At 40.1% G+C, this 14,834-nt stretch overlaps 1 protein-coding gene across 6 annotated transcripts in view; it reads right to left on the reverse strand.

The window, feature by feature from the left end:
• The window catches only part of NPR3 (natriuretic peptide receptor 3), an 84,398-nt gene that overhangs the window by 45,375 nt on the left and 24,189 nt on the right, over window positions 1-14,834 (reverse strand). For all 6 annotated transcript variants that reach the window (XM_034960210.4, XM_057302309.2, XM_063604523.1 and 3 more), the window contains one exon: window positions 10,480-10,646. In XM_034960210.4, coding sequence (XP_034816101.2) covers window positions 10,480-10,646 — 167 coding nt within the window. The remainder of the gene's footprint in view (window positions 1-10,479; window positions 10,647-14,834) is intronic.

Below are 14,834 nucleotides of genomic sequence, written 5' to 3' on the forward strand. Positions count from 1 at the left end.
GCCTGTAGTCCCAGCTACACGGGAGGCTGAAGCAGGAGAATTGCTTGACCCTGGGAAGCGGAGGTTGCAGTGAGCCGAGATCGCGCCACCACACTCCAGCCTGGGTGACAGAGTGAGAAATATCAACAAAATGTTGGAAGTTCGGAAAAGGTAACTGACTCAATAGAACTGAAAAACTACAACCAAAGTGTACACAGAAGGGTGGCAGGGAACTCCAACAAGAAGCAAAGCCAATCCAGTTCAGAGGCTCTAGAATTGGAGTCACTGTCACCTCTGGAGGTGGGGGATGCAGTGGCACTGAAAATAGCAAGATTAGTTGAAAGTCTGTATAAGGAGCTGTCATAATTATTTTTATGTAAATATCCCATTTTTCAACCTTAAATTGAGTTGGATCTCCTCCCTAACCTTATACAGAGAAGAAAGTGCCCATACCATCTAGGCAAAAGGCGTTAGTTTTATTGTCTGAAGATGTTGAAGCCAAGAAGATCTGAACAGGAAGGTACCAGGCATAGCTGAAGATTGGGTGAAGCATAAAACTGAAAATTGGGTTTAAGTAATAAGTCTGCAGTCCTAAAGGTGAGACTTTCACTCCCTGGGCCCCAAGAATATAGGGCAGCCTTATGACCCTCAAGAAGGAATTTGGAGGGGAATTTTGTAGTGAAACCGAACAACCTAAGATAAGCAACTTCCAGATATTCATATTTGGGATAATCCGTTGAATAACAAGCTTGATACATTATTACCCTATAGTAAAGTTCACCACTATAACAAGTTCCACTCATACACATAGAGCTTCTGGAAAGCTCCATAGTGGCTCACCCTTAAATATAAACAGCTAAGGATTACCAAAAGTTTAGGAAAAGTTTATAACATAAAAGAGAAAGAGATCAAAATTAATAGAAAAAAATGAACTTGAAAGGCAAACACTATGCAGAAAGTAAAAAAAAAAATTTTTTTTTAAATCTCTTTTTTTCCTTCTGATTTAGTTCTCAGAGGAAAAAACTTTATCTCAACAAATGTAATATACCTGCAATTGTAAGAAGCACCTTTTTTTCTAAGTTGCCCTTAGAAAGAAAAAATTCTACTTATTAAATTATAACAGTCCACCAATTATAAAATGAATCTCAATTTTGGATAAGTTTAAATATTTTTTTAAAGTGTATTCTACAACTGATGAAAGCATGCACTCAGAAAGATAAAATATTGTATACAGGAAACAAGTCAAGGTGCTATCTTTTAAAAGGGGGGCACAGAAAACAAGAGAGAGCTCTTGGAAATTAAAAATATGACAGCAAAAATTAAAAATTCAATAAATAGGCTGGAAGGTAAAGTTGAGTCAATTTCTCAGAAAGTAAAAGAAAAAAGAAGAGTTGGAAAATAGGAGAGAAAATTAGAGAATCAACTGAGAAGAGCCACATCCCATTTTAAAGTTCCAGAAAAAGCAAGCAAAAAGTGCTCATAACAAGGATGTAAAAACACTCATATTATTGTGAAATTTCAGAACGCCAGTGAGTACAGTTGTCTGCCTATTTCATTCCCCTCCAATTCATTCCCCTCCCTTCATCTGCTTTGCTCTGCCCTATATCATATGAAAATCACTCCTCCAGGTCCCTTTCCCTGTCAGCTGACATCTAGTTGGTTCAGCCAAGAAGAAGCACTGGTGGGAGACTAGCACCAGAAAGAACAAAAAAGCCAGGATATTTCTCCCACTTTCCCTTTGCCTTGGGCAGCATCTCTAGAAGAACCTGCATTTACTCTATCCTTTTATCTCCCAGGGCAACCCTACCTTTGGAGTCTTAGGAAAACTATCTCTTCCTTGGTCCTTCCAGCTCTACAGGTGGTAATGCTTTCTGCTGTTGCTAATCTCTGGCTTGCATTATTCTTGCATTTGGCGTTTCAGCTCTTTCTACATCTTAAAGGTAATTCCTCATATTAAATCCCTGTTGAATCACCTGGCATAGGCTCTATTTTCCTGACTAGATCCTTACTGATACAATCAACAATACAGAGAAAATACTAAAAGCTTCTAGAGATGGAGAAAAAGAAAGCATGAAAAATATAAATAATCAGAATGGTAACACCAAAAGCTACAAAACAGCAGAGTAATAGCATCAAAATTTTGAGGAAAATTAATATTCAAAGAAAATTTTATACCCAGCTAAACTGTCAATTAAATGTAAGACTAAACAAAATGTTTTCTGATACTCAAAGTCTCAAAAGATTTTCCTGCCGGGCATGATGGCTCATACCTGTAATCCCAGAACTGTGGAAGGCTGAGGTAGGAGGATTGCTTGAGCACAGGAATTCAAGACCAGCTTGGGCAACATGATGAAACCCTGTCTCTACTAAAAATACGAAAATTAGCTGGGCATGGAAGCACGCCTATAGTCCTAGCTACACAGGAGGTTGAGGTGGAAGGATCTATTAAGCACAGGAGGTGGAGGCTGCAGTGAGCTGAGATGGCACCACTGCACTCCAGCCTGGGTGACAGAGTGAGACCCCATCTCAAAAAAAAAAAAAAAATGCATGCCTCCTTTCTTCTTCACAACCATGGGGAAATTTAAGAAAAAAGGAGATCTGATACCTGAGAAAAGAGATATAAGAGAGAACTGAAGGACATTTCCAGGTGGTATTGGAGAAATAAATTACTCTAGATTAGAGCAGGAAGATAAAGGGTTTTAAAAAATCAACATTATCTAAAATGTTTGGCAGAGAAAGTGAAAATGAAATAGTAAGAACTACATAGGCACAGAAGCAAATAAAAAACTAAGGCAATTAGTAAGGCCAGAGAAACAAAAAGCTATACTGGAAAGGATATGTAATTGTAGAATACTATATGGTCCTACTATAAATATTTATATGGTCATAATAATAAAAGCTCTGAATTTTTTAAGCTTTTCTTCACATTTTATTTTATGAATGTATTTTTAACCAGAAACTATGTTACAAAGTATTAGGAAGGTAGAAGGAAAAGGAAGAACTGGCAGAGAAAGAGTACATAAAAGAGCTAGCTAAATCTTTTTCCACTTTAGGAAGTCAAGAGATAATATCAAAATTTTTACTATCAAAAACAGCAATATGGATAATCAATTTTAGAAATGTGGAGAGAAACAACAGAAAAGCAGATAAAACATTAATGATGATTGTCTCTAGGGAAATGGGAGTTAGAAGTAGAGAATGGCAGAAAAGAAGATTCATGTTTATCTATAACTCTTTAGTACTATGAATGTATTTTTAATTCATTATATTGGGCCCTTTCAATCTAGAAAGTTGTGTATTATTTATCATTTAATTTGTTGTGTATCATTTAATTGTGTATCATTTAATTCATTATATTGGGCCCTTTCAATCTAGAAAGTTGTATATTATTTTGACTTAAACAACAACAATATGAGGGAAGGAATGTGAACTTCACCCAAAGACAGAACCAACTGTTAAAGGGCCAGTCAGTGAATGGGTCTCAAAAGTGCCAAACACAATCAGGAGAGTGGGTCAAGTCAAAAGTGAAATTTACAGGCCAGAAAAGCCAAATAAGCTGACTGAGAGGAACATCTGTCTCCCACACTGACTCAGTCTAACATGAGAAATAGTAGCAGGGACAAATTTAAGTCTACTCTTAAAAGCATAATGCAAAAACACTGGGAATTGAAAAGACTGAACTGTCTCCCTAGTCCAGAATGGAAAAATGAATATATCTTTCATTTCAGAAATAAAACTAATGGTTTTTATCATGTAAGATAAGGTAGCATTTAAGCATTTAGGTCTTTGTTTAGTTTCTTCCAAGGGAGTGATTTTTCAGTGCAACCTGACATACATGATGTTGTCGTACCCTATCCATGTGAATAAACAGGGCTCAGGACAGTAACTGGGTGAATGGAATACTGACAAGCCATGGTCTAATTCAATGATTTTCTACTTTTTGCTACACTGACCCCCATTAAGAAGCAGATGATGGATGCTGACCCTTCTCTCCAAAAGTATACACACGTGCACTTACACACAACATTTTGTACATAATTATAAAGTGTTAACACACCCTAGGTCAAGAAAACATCCACCTAACGAGCTCATGAAAACATGAATGAATTTGAAAGGTACCTCTTACTAAAGAACAAAGTGAACTCACTGTTTAATTTCGATTCTCTAGAAACATGGATATTTTCACACATATGCCACATTCGATCTGCTACAAAATAAACTGTCCAGACTCCTGTGATTATCACCAGCGTGTCAGAGTGCTTTACACTAAGGTATATGTTGTTTTTTGTGCATGCTGGCATAAGAATGCAGCTCTCATGGGCCCCCAGAGCTCACAGTCATGGATATTTATGTACCTGCTCAAGTATTTTTAGGGGGTGAGGATCCCACCCCAAATGGGACCACTCATTTTCCAGGATCAGACTCACATTCATATTTCTGGAGCACTCAATAAACAGCATCTGATTATCAAAGGAATGATGGTTTATACTTCAGAAAAAAATAGGAAAACCAGGTCACTGAGGATGAAGAGGAGATGAAGTCCTAGCCAGACTTTGCCAAGTGTCTGAAAGAGGAAAGAGAAATCAGTATCTTACAAGTGTGTATTTGGGCAGGTGGGGTGCAGGGAAAGGAAGGAAATACTTCAGCCTGTGTTGCTGCCAGGCTCACTTGTAGAGCCTGAGACACATAATCTTCAGGTCATGGGTTTGCCCCCTTATGGGGTACATTGTTGTTAAAAGGGTCAGACTGATGTAGTGGAAAAAGAAAGTCACTGACCCAGGCAGGAGTCAGGGGATGCAACTAATCTTGGCTTGGCCACCACACAGTGCATTCTAAAACCAAATACCAGTGCTCTGGAATTGGAACTGCTCATGGGCAGAGGCCAAGCACCACCATTAAGATGCCCTTGAGTGAGGGCCACTGCACATATGGGCAACCCAATAGAAACCACCAGAAAAGGCCAGGCGGGTACTTGGCAAAAACTTGTCTGAGCCATACCTAGAGCCCCACTGACACTTGAGAGCCTCTGCAGTAGGGCTTTACTTCTCACTTTAGATTTCAGGTGACCTCCAGATGGTCCTCAGAACCCCCATTACTATCTCCACACTATTTCCCATGGTATAAGAATTGTAAGAGGCAGCCAGGTCTATGAAATCCCAAGCCTGCGTATTTAACCACTGGGCTGCACTGCCTCCAGTGGTGGTCACTGAGCCTCATTAAAACATGATGCAGGCTGGGCGAGATGGTTCATGCCTGTAATCCCAGCACTTTGGGAGGCTGAGGTAGGCAGATCACAAGGTCAAGAGATCGAGACCATCTTGGCCAACATAGTGAAACCCCATCTCTACTAAAAATACAAAAATTAGCCAGGCGTGGCGGCACGTGCCTGTAATCTCAGCTACTTGGGAGGCTGAGGCAGGAGAATCACCTGAACCCAGGAGGCAGGGGTTGCAGTGAGCCAGGATTATGCCACTGCATTCCAGCCTGGCGACAGAGCAAGACTCTGTCTCAAAAAAAAAAAAAAAAAAAAAAAAAAAAGATGCATCAGAATGGAATAGATTTCCCCTTGGTTCACTAGTAAAAGAACAAATGCATTTTTTTAATATTATAGTACCCATAGGAATAGTGAGGACACTGTCATAAGATACATGTACTAATAACTAGACAATTATAGTATATGCAACACTTACAGCCCCAGTGATAGACTAGCCCTAAACAACCCTATTTTCTATCACACCACACACATGTAGCACCCAAGCTGAGGGAAACAGGAGTGAACACTGGACTCAGGGAAGCTAATTTACAGGCTGCTAATAGCATGTGAGACAACCCAGCCTGAAAATCTCCACCTAGGCAGGCATGTGTAGGTTCAATCATAAGTATATTCTCCAAAATATGAACTGGGAAATAGAACGATTCAGTCTTGAGGTTGAGATGGTCCTGAGTTATTCTAGGAGTGCAGAAATGGTTACAATCAGAAACATCTACTAATGCAACTCACATCACAACTTTATAACAGAATAAAGAAAAACTGAGTATCACAATATGTGTAAGAATACGCATTTGATAAAATTCAAACACTCAAATCTACACAGAATAAAATTGCATAGAACTTAATACACACACACACACATATGAAGAGTATAGGTAAAACTGGGAAATCTGAGCATAATGATTGCATTGCATCCGTGTCAATATCCTAGTTGTGATCTTATAATTTTCCAAAATGTTACCATTGCGGGAAACTGGGAAATGTATACAAGGAATCTCTCTGTATTGCATCTTAAAACTGCATGTAAGTGTGCAATTACCTCTACTAAAAAGTCAATTAAAAAGAGAGAGGGCAAGAGATGGATAGAGGAGAGAAGAGATCAATTTTACCAAAACAAAATGGCATTAATCCATCAAAATTTGGTAAGTTATAAATATGAAACATTAATTTTACTAAAAACATCATTGCTACTCTATCCTCTCAATGCTTCAGTATAGTCTGTAAATATTTTAAAGTTTCAAATTTTTCATTTTCAGAAGATCATAACCTTTTTAAGGATGCTGACAACATGGTAATATGATGAATGCAATACCTACATATAAGAAATAGAGTCAGCGGTATCATACGATACATAACGCCTAAAGTAAAAAAATCTATGTCCAAAGATTTTCCTTAACCTACATTATACAAACCTTGATGCTTGATGTGCTATTTTTGTTTCAGTTATCGTATTAGAAGGAATAATTTTGCCAAAGAAAAAAACTTCACTAACAAGAGAGAAAAGGGAACTGCCACAGTCTAATAAAGAGTGTCCCCCGAACCCCACAGCAAACATCATGCTTAAGTGGTGATGTGAACAGATATGAATTCTGTTATATGCTCTTTACATTAAAGTTAAGATGCCCACTATCACTGCTTCTGTTTAATACATATTGGGATCCCACCCAAGGCCATTTAAAGTTTTAATTTAATTAATTATACTTAATTTTAATTCAATATATTTAATACTAAAATTCAATTAAGTATACATATACTTAATTATATTTTTTAAAAATTACCTTATTTACTTATTTTTTTAGAGGTGAGGTCTTGATATGTTATCCAGTCTGGGCTCAAAGTCCTGGACTTAAGCGATTCTCCCACCTCAGCTTCCCAAGTACCTGGGATTACAGGCATGTACCACTGTGCCCAGCTTCTTAAGTACACTTTCAATTAAGCATACTTAAAAGTAGAAGAATTTAAAAGAAACAAAACTGTCACTATTCCTAGGTCATGTGATTCTTTGGAAAATGCATGGTAAATTTTAGAACAAATGAGAGAGTCCACCAAAGTCACTGAATTCGAGATGGATAGCAGAGAACGAAGAGCTCATGATGGGCATCATGAACTGGAGTTCTAAGTAAGCAGATGAGACAACTCATTAGCACAAATAAGAAAAGCAAAAAGACTGAGTCTGGAGAGAAGACCCCAGACTCCTACAGGCTTCCCCACCACACTAGATCAAAGACTAGTCTCTGCGAACCCAGCCGCACCAGGTGCTGGCTCTTTGGCTCCCATAGTTCCTTCCCATGATACTTACCAGGATCACCCGTCTAACCTAACTTAATAAACATCTGCAGCTGGTGTTCACAACAGCCCAACTCAGCCAGGCGTGGTGGTGTGCACCTGTAATCCCACCTACTCCAGAGTCGAAGGCAGGAGGATCCCTTGAGCCCAGGAGCAGCCAGAGCGACACAGGGAGGCCTCATCTCAAAAAAAAAAAAAAAACCCCCACTAAAACCTACATACATACAAAAGATGGACACATCTTCAGAACTAACATAAGTTATTATAGTTAGTTCTAACTTCTACTTAAAATTCTAATTTTTATTTATTTATAAAGTCAGTTTGAATAGGCCCACCATCAGAGGGAAGCAGTATGGTAATCTAGGGCTGCAAATAATCTCTAAAGTGCTCTTATCAGGTTTGGAATGTACTATAAATCTTTGTAGTAGGTATACCTTTCCAGTGAGATTTTGCTTAGACTACCATTAAAATAAGATTTAATATTATGAACACAGAATAACAGATAATCAAGAAGAATTACCCAGTAGTGAGATGCCAACTTTTTCTTTGAGACACGGTCTTACTCTGCCACCCAGGCTGGAGCACAGTGGTGCAATCACGGATCACTGCAGCCTTGAGCTCCCTGGGTGCAGGTGATCCTCCTACCTCAGCTTCTCAAGTAGCTGGGACTACAAGTGCATGCCACCATGCCTGGCTAATTTTTGTATTTTTTTGTAGAGATGAGGTTTTACCATGTTGCCCAAGCTGGTCTTCAACTCCTGAGCTCAAGCAATTGCCTGCCTCAGGCTCCCAAAGTGCTGGGATTGCAGACATCAGCCACCACTCCTGGCTGGAATACCAACTTTTGTCCAATGAGAGGAAACCAGACAACATGGCACCACTGTTGAGTCTTTAAACCATAAAATTAATATGAACCTAATAAAGTAAAACAATATACAGTGGCATATGTAAAAGAGTTTGATGTTTTCAATAATGGCCCAGGCTACATTTGGCAGCACTACTGAAGGAAGTTCAGTACCCTTTGTGTTCTTTCATATTTCTGAGACAAAGGATTTGGATGATGACAACACTATCACATGTTTCCTTAAACGTAGGCTCTGTTGCAGAAACCCTACTTCTTTCATAATTCAGAACACGCTGTCCAATATGGTAGCCACTAGTCATGTGTGGCCCATTGAGCACTCGAACAAGGCCTCTGCACACTGTAAGTGTAAAATCACACTGGATTTCCAAGACATAGTACAAGAAATACATTAAAATCTCATTAATAATTTTTAATTGATTAAATGTTGAAATATTATGTTTATATTGTGTTAATTGGAATATATTATTAAAATTAATTTCACCTGGGTTTTTTTTTCACTTTTTCAAATATGTCAACTAGAAAATTTTAAATTCTATATGTGGCTCACTTTTTTGGGTCACATTGTATAACTACCAGACAGCACTGATTTAAAAAGTCAAAAGGTATTTTAAATGATGTGAGTATAGTATATGTAACATTTAAAACATTAATAAAATGTTTATAAGATCCTTTGTATGTCATTTGATAACAAATTCCTATAAAGACAGGTATAATCTTGCAACAGTGGTACAAAAGAGGTACAGTTTATTTTTTTCTAACTTTCTGACAGGGATGGCCCTAAATGCTTCAGGTAAATAATCCGAAATCCTCCCAACAGGAAAAAGTAATTTGAATCGGGGAAACTGAGCAATTTTTCCAAGATCACACAGCTCAGAAGTGCTAGATTTAGACTCAGAAGGCAGCTCTGAGGCCAATGCCAGTACTCTGTGGTACCTCAAGTAGAGAAACTAGGAGAAATCCTGTTTGGAAGTGGCCATCTCTTATGAAGTTGATCATTATCCAACTTGGGCAGAGAGTATCCAGGCCATATGCCTATCATTAAGAAGGTGCTTCTAATTAGCTGGGCATGGTGGTGTGTACCTTTGGTACCAGCTACTCAGGGGGCTGAACTTGGAGGATCGCTTGAGCCCAGGAGTTTGAGGCTGCAGTGAGCCGTGATCGTGCCACTGCACTTCAACCTGGGAGACAGAGCAAAATGTTGACTCAAAAAAAAGAAAAGGAGGAAGAAGGTGCTCCTTTTCAATTTGGGATGCTGTAGAGTGATTAGTTTTGAAGACCAGCACACCTACTCAACTAGCCCAAGGTGCCCATCACTCATCCTGTTCTAAGAAAGGATTTACAGGAGTGGCATGTTGGCCACGTAGCAAAGCATGTCAGAGGCAGTCAAAACAATGATGCCAAATGAGGTGTGGTCAGCTGCCTGCGGTGCCAGCTCTTAGATGAATCCCTCTGTTTAATCCTCAGTCTGAAATGAGGTTCTGACTCTTGTCCACTCTTGAAATGCACTAGTAACAACAGCACTAATGGAATGTGAAGCCCTACAATATGTGAGTAGGAAGCAACTTACAGCAGAAAGAGGCAACAACACCATCCACAAGCAGACTAGCCAGAACGCTAAGCCAGGCTGCCAAAAGAAAATGTCTCCTAAAACCCCAAATATCAGCTGCCACCAAGCTTTGAAAAAATTAGGCATGCAAATCTTTGGCACTCCTTCATCCTCCTTCTCCCCCAAAACCCTCTTAGTCAAATACGTGATGGAAGTCTACAGACATTCTACTCAGCACCACCACAAGTGCCCATGAAAAAGCAATTGTCTGTCCTTCCTGCAGCAGCTGAAAAAGTGTAAGTGAAGGGTAGAGATGATAGTGGGTATACTGAGGAGGGAAGGAGGAAAACCACCCAGAAAGGAAAAAAAAAAAAAAAACGCACACACACACACACAGAAGGCAACAGTGACATTCAGACCTGAACCTAGGAATTTTTGAATGGCTCAGAATGGGACACTCTGTCATCTCTGATTTAATTAGAAGACAGTTTTCAGGATGCTAAAGGTCTAGGCTCATAATCAGGCACTTACGTAATCCTCCATATTGAGCCCTTGTTTCTCAACTGAACTTTTCACCTCCATGGAAAACTTCTCAAACTCAGGTTTCACTGTCCTCAGTAGAGTGACTGTCTGGAGGGACGAGTATGCTTGCTTAGCTTCAAAGTCGTGTTTGTCTCCTCTCTTCCATGAGCCATCTCCTACGGAAGAAATAAAAATATTTATAATTCCAAGCCAGCCACCATAAAGAGGCCATTCTCCCTTCACAACTGTGAGGCGCCCCCGCATGTTACTTTTGGCAACCAGGAAGAGAAGTATTGTCATAGTTTTGCACTTAGGTATGATGGGACAACGTCAAGACCATTAAAGGAGAAGAAGGCCCTTTGGACATGTGTTCCTTTGAAATGTGAGCGAGAAAGAAGAGTACTGTTGAGGTAATTGCCTTGTAATAACCATGTAACTGCAATTTTCAGCCCTGCCCCACCCCCAAAATTGCAGCACTGTAAGAGAAAGAATTCAGTTTTTATTCCTTGCCATTCATACTTCTTTTTTAATACCTACAATCAACTGTGGAGGTGAATCAAGTGGCTAGTGTGGTATAATAAACCTGATGTTATGTGTGTGGGGGACGGCAGGTCACAGTGACGCATGACAATGGATATGCACAACTATTAGACAGTTAGTGATGTTACTCATAAGTGGGAGTTGAACAATGAGAACACATAGACACAGGGAGGGGAACATCACACACCAGGGCCTGTCAGGGGGTGGGGGGCTGGGGAAGGGATAGCATTAGGAGAAATATCTAATGTAGATGATGGGTTGATGTGTGCAGCAAACCACCATGGCATGTATATACCTATGTAACAAACCTGCACATTCTGTACATATATCCCAGAACTTAAAGTATAATTTAAAAAAAGAAAGTTAGTGCTATTAAAATAAAAAAGTTTGAGATTATTGATATTTCTTGAGTTTTTTCAGGGTGAACAGTAGCTTAGGTGAACTCAAAGATTTGTGTCTCTCTCGTGCTAGCAACATCATAGAAATTATTTATTAGACAATGTCCATTAGTGCATTAGTGGTAATGAGATAAAAATTGCTAACATTTATTAAGCACATATATAATAATAATAATAATAATAATAATAAAAGCTCTATTTGTTGAGCACTTTATATGCATAAAAACATTTACTCCTCAGAAGACCCCGTGATATGGGTACTATGATCCTCTTTATTTTACAGATAAGAAAACTGATGCATTGAGAAGCTAGGTATCCCAGTGTTTCACAGGTCTCTCTTTTACAAAAGCAAAAAATTACATGAATAAGAATAATTATTTTTCTCTTCGTTATTTTATTTTCAAGAAAACGTGGCTTACAGGGCCCCAAAAGGCAAGGTGGACCTCTAACTTTTGACAATAAGCTATTTTTTCTACGAAGTATTGTTATGATTCCTGGAGAGCTCTGAAAATACAAAGAACTCCACCTGCTGGAGTCCAGTGCCAAAGTCATTTGTTTGCCCCAAGCCCCCTCATCCTTGGTAGAGGCCTTGAACCCAACAGCTAAGCAGTGAGAATGTCTCTGGGATATATGGCCAGGACTTTGTGGCACTCACTCTACTCTTCCTGAAGAAGTTTAACAAAGACCTGGTGGCTTTGGAATTTCTATGACAGTGTGAATCAGACAAACATCTATGAACTATGCAAGGTCCTGAGATTGGCAGGGTGAGCATTGTAAATACAGTCTCCACCACATTCAAGAGAGAGGCTGAGGGTGTGACATGTAAACAATTGAAGTTATCACAGGTAGGACCACAGCTTACTATGGGGGGTACAAAGAAACAACACAGAGTAGAGAGGAAGATGCAATGAGCTCTAATCTGGGGGAAGGCTGCATGTGAGGAAGAGGCATTAGAAAGGTCCTAACTGTGTGAACAGGATTTTAATAGGAGGGGAGGAGGGTGGAAGGCATGCTTGGCTGAGCCTACATCACAGCACAGGCAAAGGTGCAAATGTGCCTGACAGCCAGGAGGCAGCTGGCCACTTAGTCTAGAGCCCGAGAAAAGGCAGAGACAAAGAAAATGTTTGCAGAGGCATCTGTATAATCATAATCCTAATAATAGCAACCATTTATTAATTGCTTACATGTGCCAGGGAGCTGTTAAAAGACAAATAAGACACAGCTGAGGACAGAATTCATTAGGAACTAAATCTGTGCTCAATGAGCATAAGATTAAATTTCAGGCCACCGAGCAAAACTTGACAAAGTCCTCCTCCTCTCCCACGAAACCTCCCAGACACTGAGGAGGCCACAGTGTGAGCAGAGCCATACCCCTGCTCGGGCCAGTGAGCCATCAGGCAGGCAAAAACCAGCTGGATGCTCAATCACCAAGATACAGCATGGCCTTTGTTAAGGGGCCAAGTCCATTGCCAGGAAGACCCCAAATTCTAAGAATGCTCAGGACATCTTTGTCCAATGGAGGAGCCCATTGCTTGCAGGCATGCAATAAATAGTTATTGATTCATTTTTAATTGACTCAAAGTATCAAGACTCAGTAGAGGTGATGTCTTAGGCAAAGAGGGTGTGAGTTTCTCAGCTCTGGAAAAAAGTTCTCTCCAGGGGAAGGGAAATGCTTAACTCTACAGACTTGTATGTTATGTAATTAGAAAACACACATAGGACTAGAAACTGCAACTATCTCACGGACTGAAATGGACAAAAACTTTTTTTAATTTGCAAAGAAGTAAAATCCAATACAATAAATCTGTCTACCACAATCTAAAAGGTAATGGCTTTGGAGTTTTGTTTTCCTTTTTTTTTTTTCTTTTCTTTTTTTTTTTTTTTTTTTGAGACAGAGTGTCTCTCTGTCACCCAGGCTGGAAGGCAGTGGCATGATCTCAGCTCACTGCAACCTTTGCCTCCAGGGTTCAAGCAATTCTCCCGCCTCAGCCTCCCGAGTAGCTGGGGTTACAGACATGCGCCACCATGCCCGGCTAATTTTTGTATTTTTAGTAGGGACAGGGTTTCACTATGTTGGCCAGGCTGGTTTCAAACTCCTGACCTCAAGTGATCCACCTGCCTCGGCCTCCCAAAGTGTTGGGATTACAGGCGTGAGCCACCGAGCTCAGCCTGGAGTTTTGCTTCCTAGAAAAAAGGAAGGAAATAGTAGTGCTTATTAAATTTAAGCCAAGCTAAATAGGTATCTATTCCCAACCATAACTGATACTACGACTTCTTGCTTTTGTGGGCATTTCTAACTGTGGTGTGTCAGTAACATTTCCCATATCAGGGCTGTTGAGCATTAGGAAAGCAGAGGTCGGCTTGGCATGACGCCCCATCAGTGGGGACAAACTTAATGCAGTAGACAACTGGGTGCCTCTGGAGATTTATGAGCAGAACAGAAGAGTGATATGATGAGAATCAGCCTTGGGAAATAGCAGTGGATTAGGGTGGGGGAGACACCAAGCGTTCACAGCCGCAGTAATCCAGGCAAGAGGTTAGGGAAGGTTATATGTGGGAAGTCACACCAAAAAAGTTAAAAATGGTTCTTGGGATGTTACAATTATGAGCAAGTTTTCTTTTCCTTTTTTTTTTTTTTTTGGTATTTTTCTGAATATAGTAAATTTCCAACAATAAGCATTGACTTTTATTATAAAAAAAGAGATAGAGCCCTTGAGAACAAAGGCAGAGCACTGTGCGTGAGGAATCTCAAGACTGTACAACAGTAAGGGAGTGAGGGACAACACAGACGGAGGCATGTCACAGATGACACCAAGGAGAAAAGGAAAACAGATTAACAGTAAAGAAGCAGCAGAGCCAGATGGAGGAGGAGGGGTTAGAAGGACATGGAAATGATTATTTCAGTTAGGGGTATGGTAAATCCAAGGCGACTGCAGAATGCCCAAGTGACCACCAGGCTAGAGGTGGAAATGCTAGTCCGAAGCCAAAAAGAGGAGTGAGGACTAGAGACCGTGCTGAGTGTCATTTCCACACGGCTCCAAATTAGAAACCAGGGGCCGCCTCGCCAGACATGAAATACAGTGCAGAAAGCAGAGGGAGAAGGGCAGAGCACAGACACTTTGGGGGGATGCTATTTTTAGTGAGCAAGAGGAGTAAGAGGAAACAGAGAGGAGCTAACAGAGAACCAGAAGAATGCTGTGTCACAAAGCTAAGAGCATAGGGTTACCAGAAAGGGATGGATGGCAACAAGATCGAATGCTCTAGAGCGGTGCTGTCTCACAGAGGAGCCACTAGCCACATGTGTGACTATTTAAATGTAATTAAAGTTAAAAATTCAGCTCTTCAGTCACACTTGCCATATTTAAAGTGCTCAATGCCACATGTGGCTAGTGGCTACCACATTGGGCTGCACAGACTAGAACATAG

The sequence above is a fragment of the Pan paniscus genome, chromosome 4, assembly GCF_029289425.2.
Source record: "Pan paniscus chromosome 4, NHGRI_mPanPan1-v2.0_pri, whole genome shotgun sequence".
NCBI lineage: Eukaryota > Metazoa > Chordata > Mammalia > Primates > Hominidae > Pan > Pan paniscus.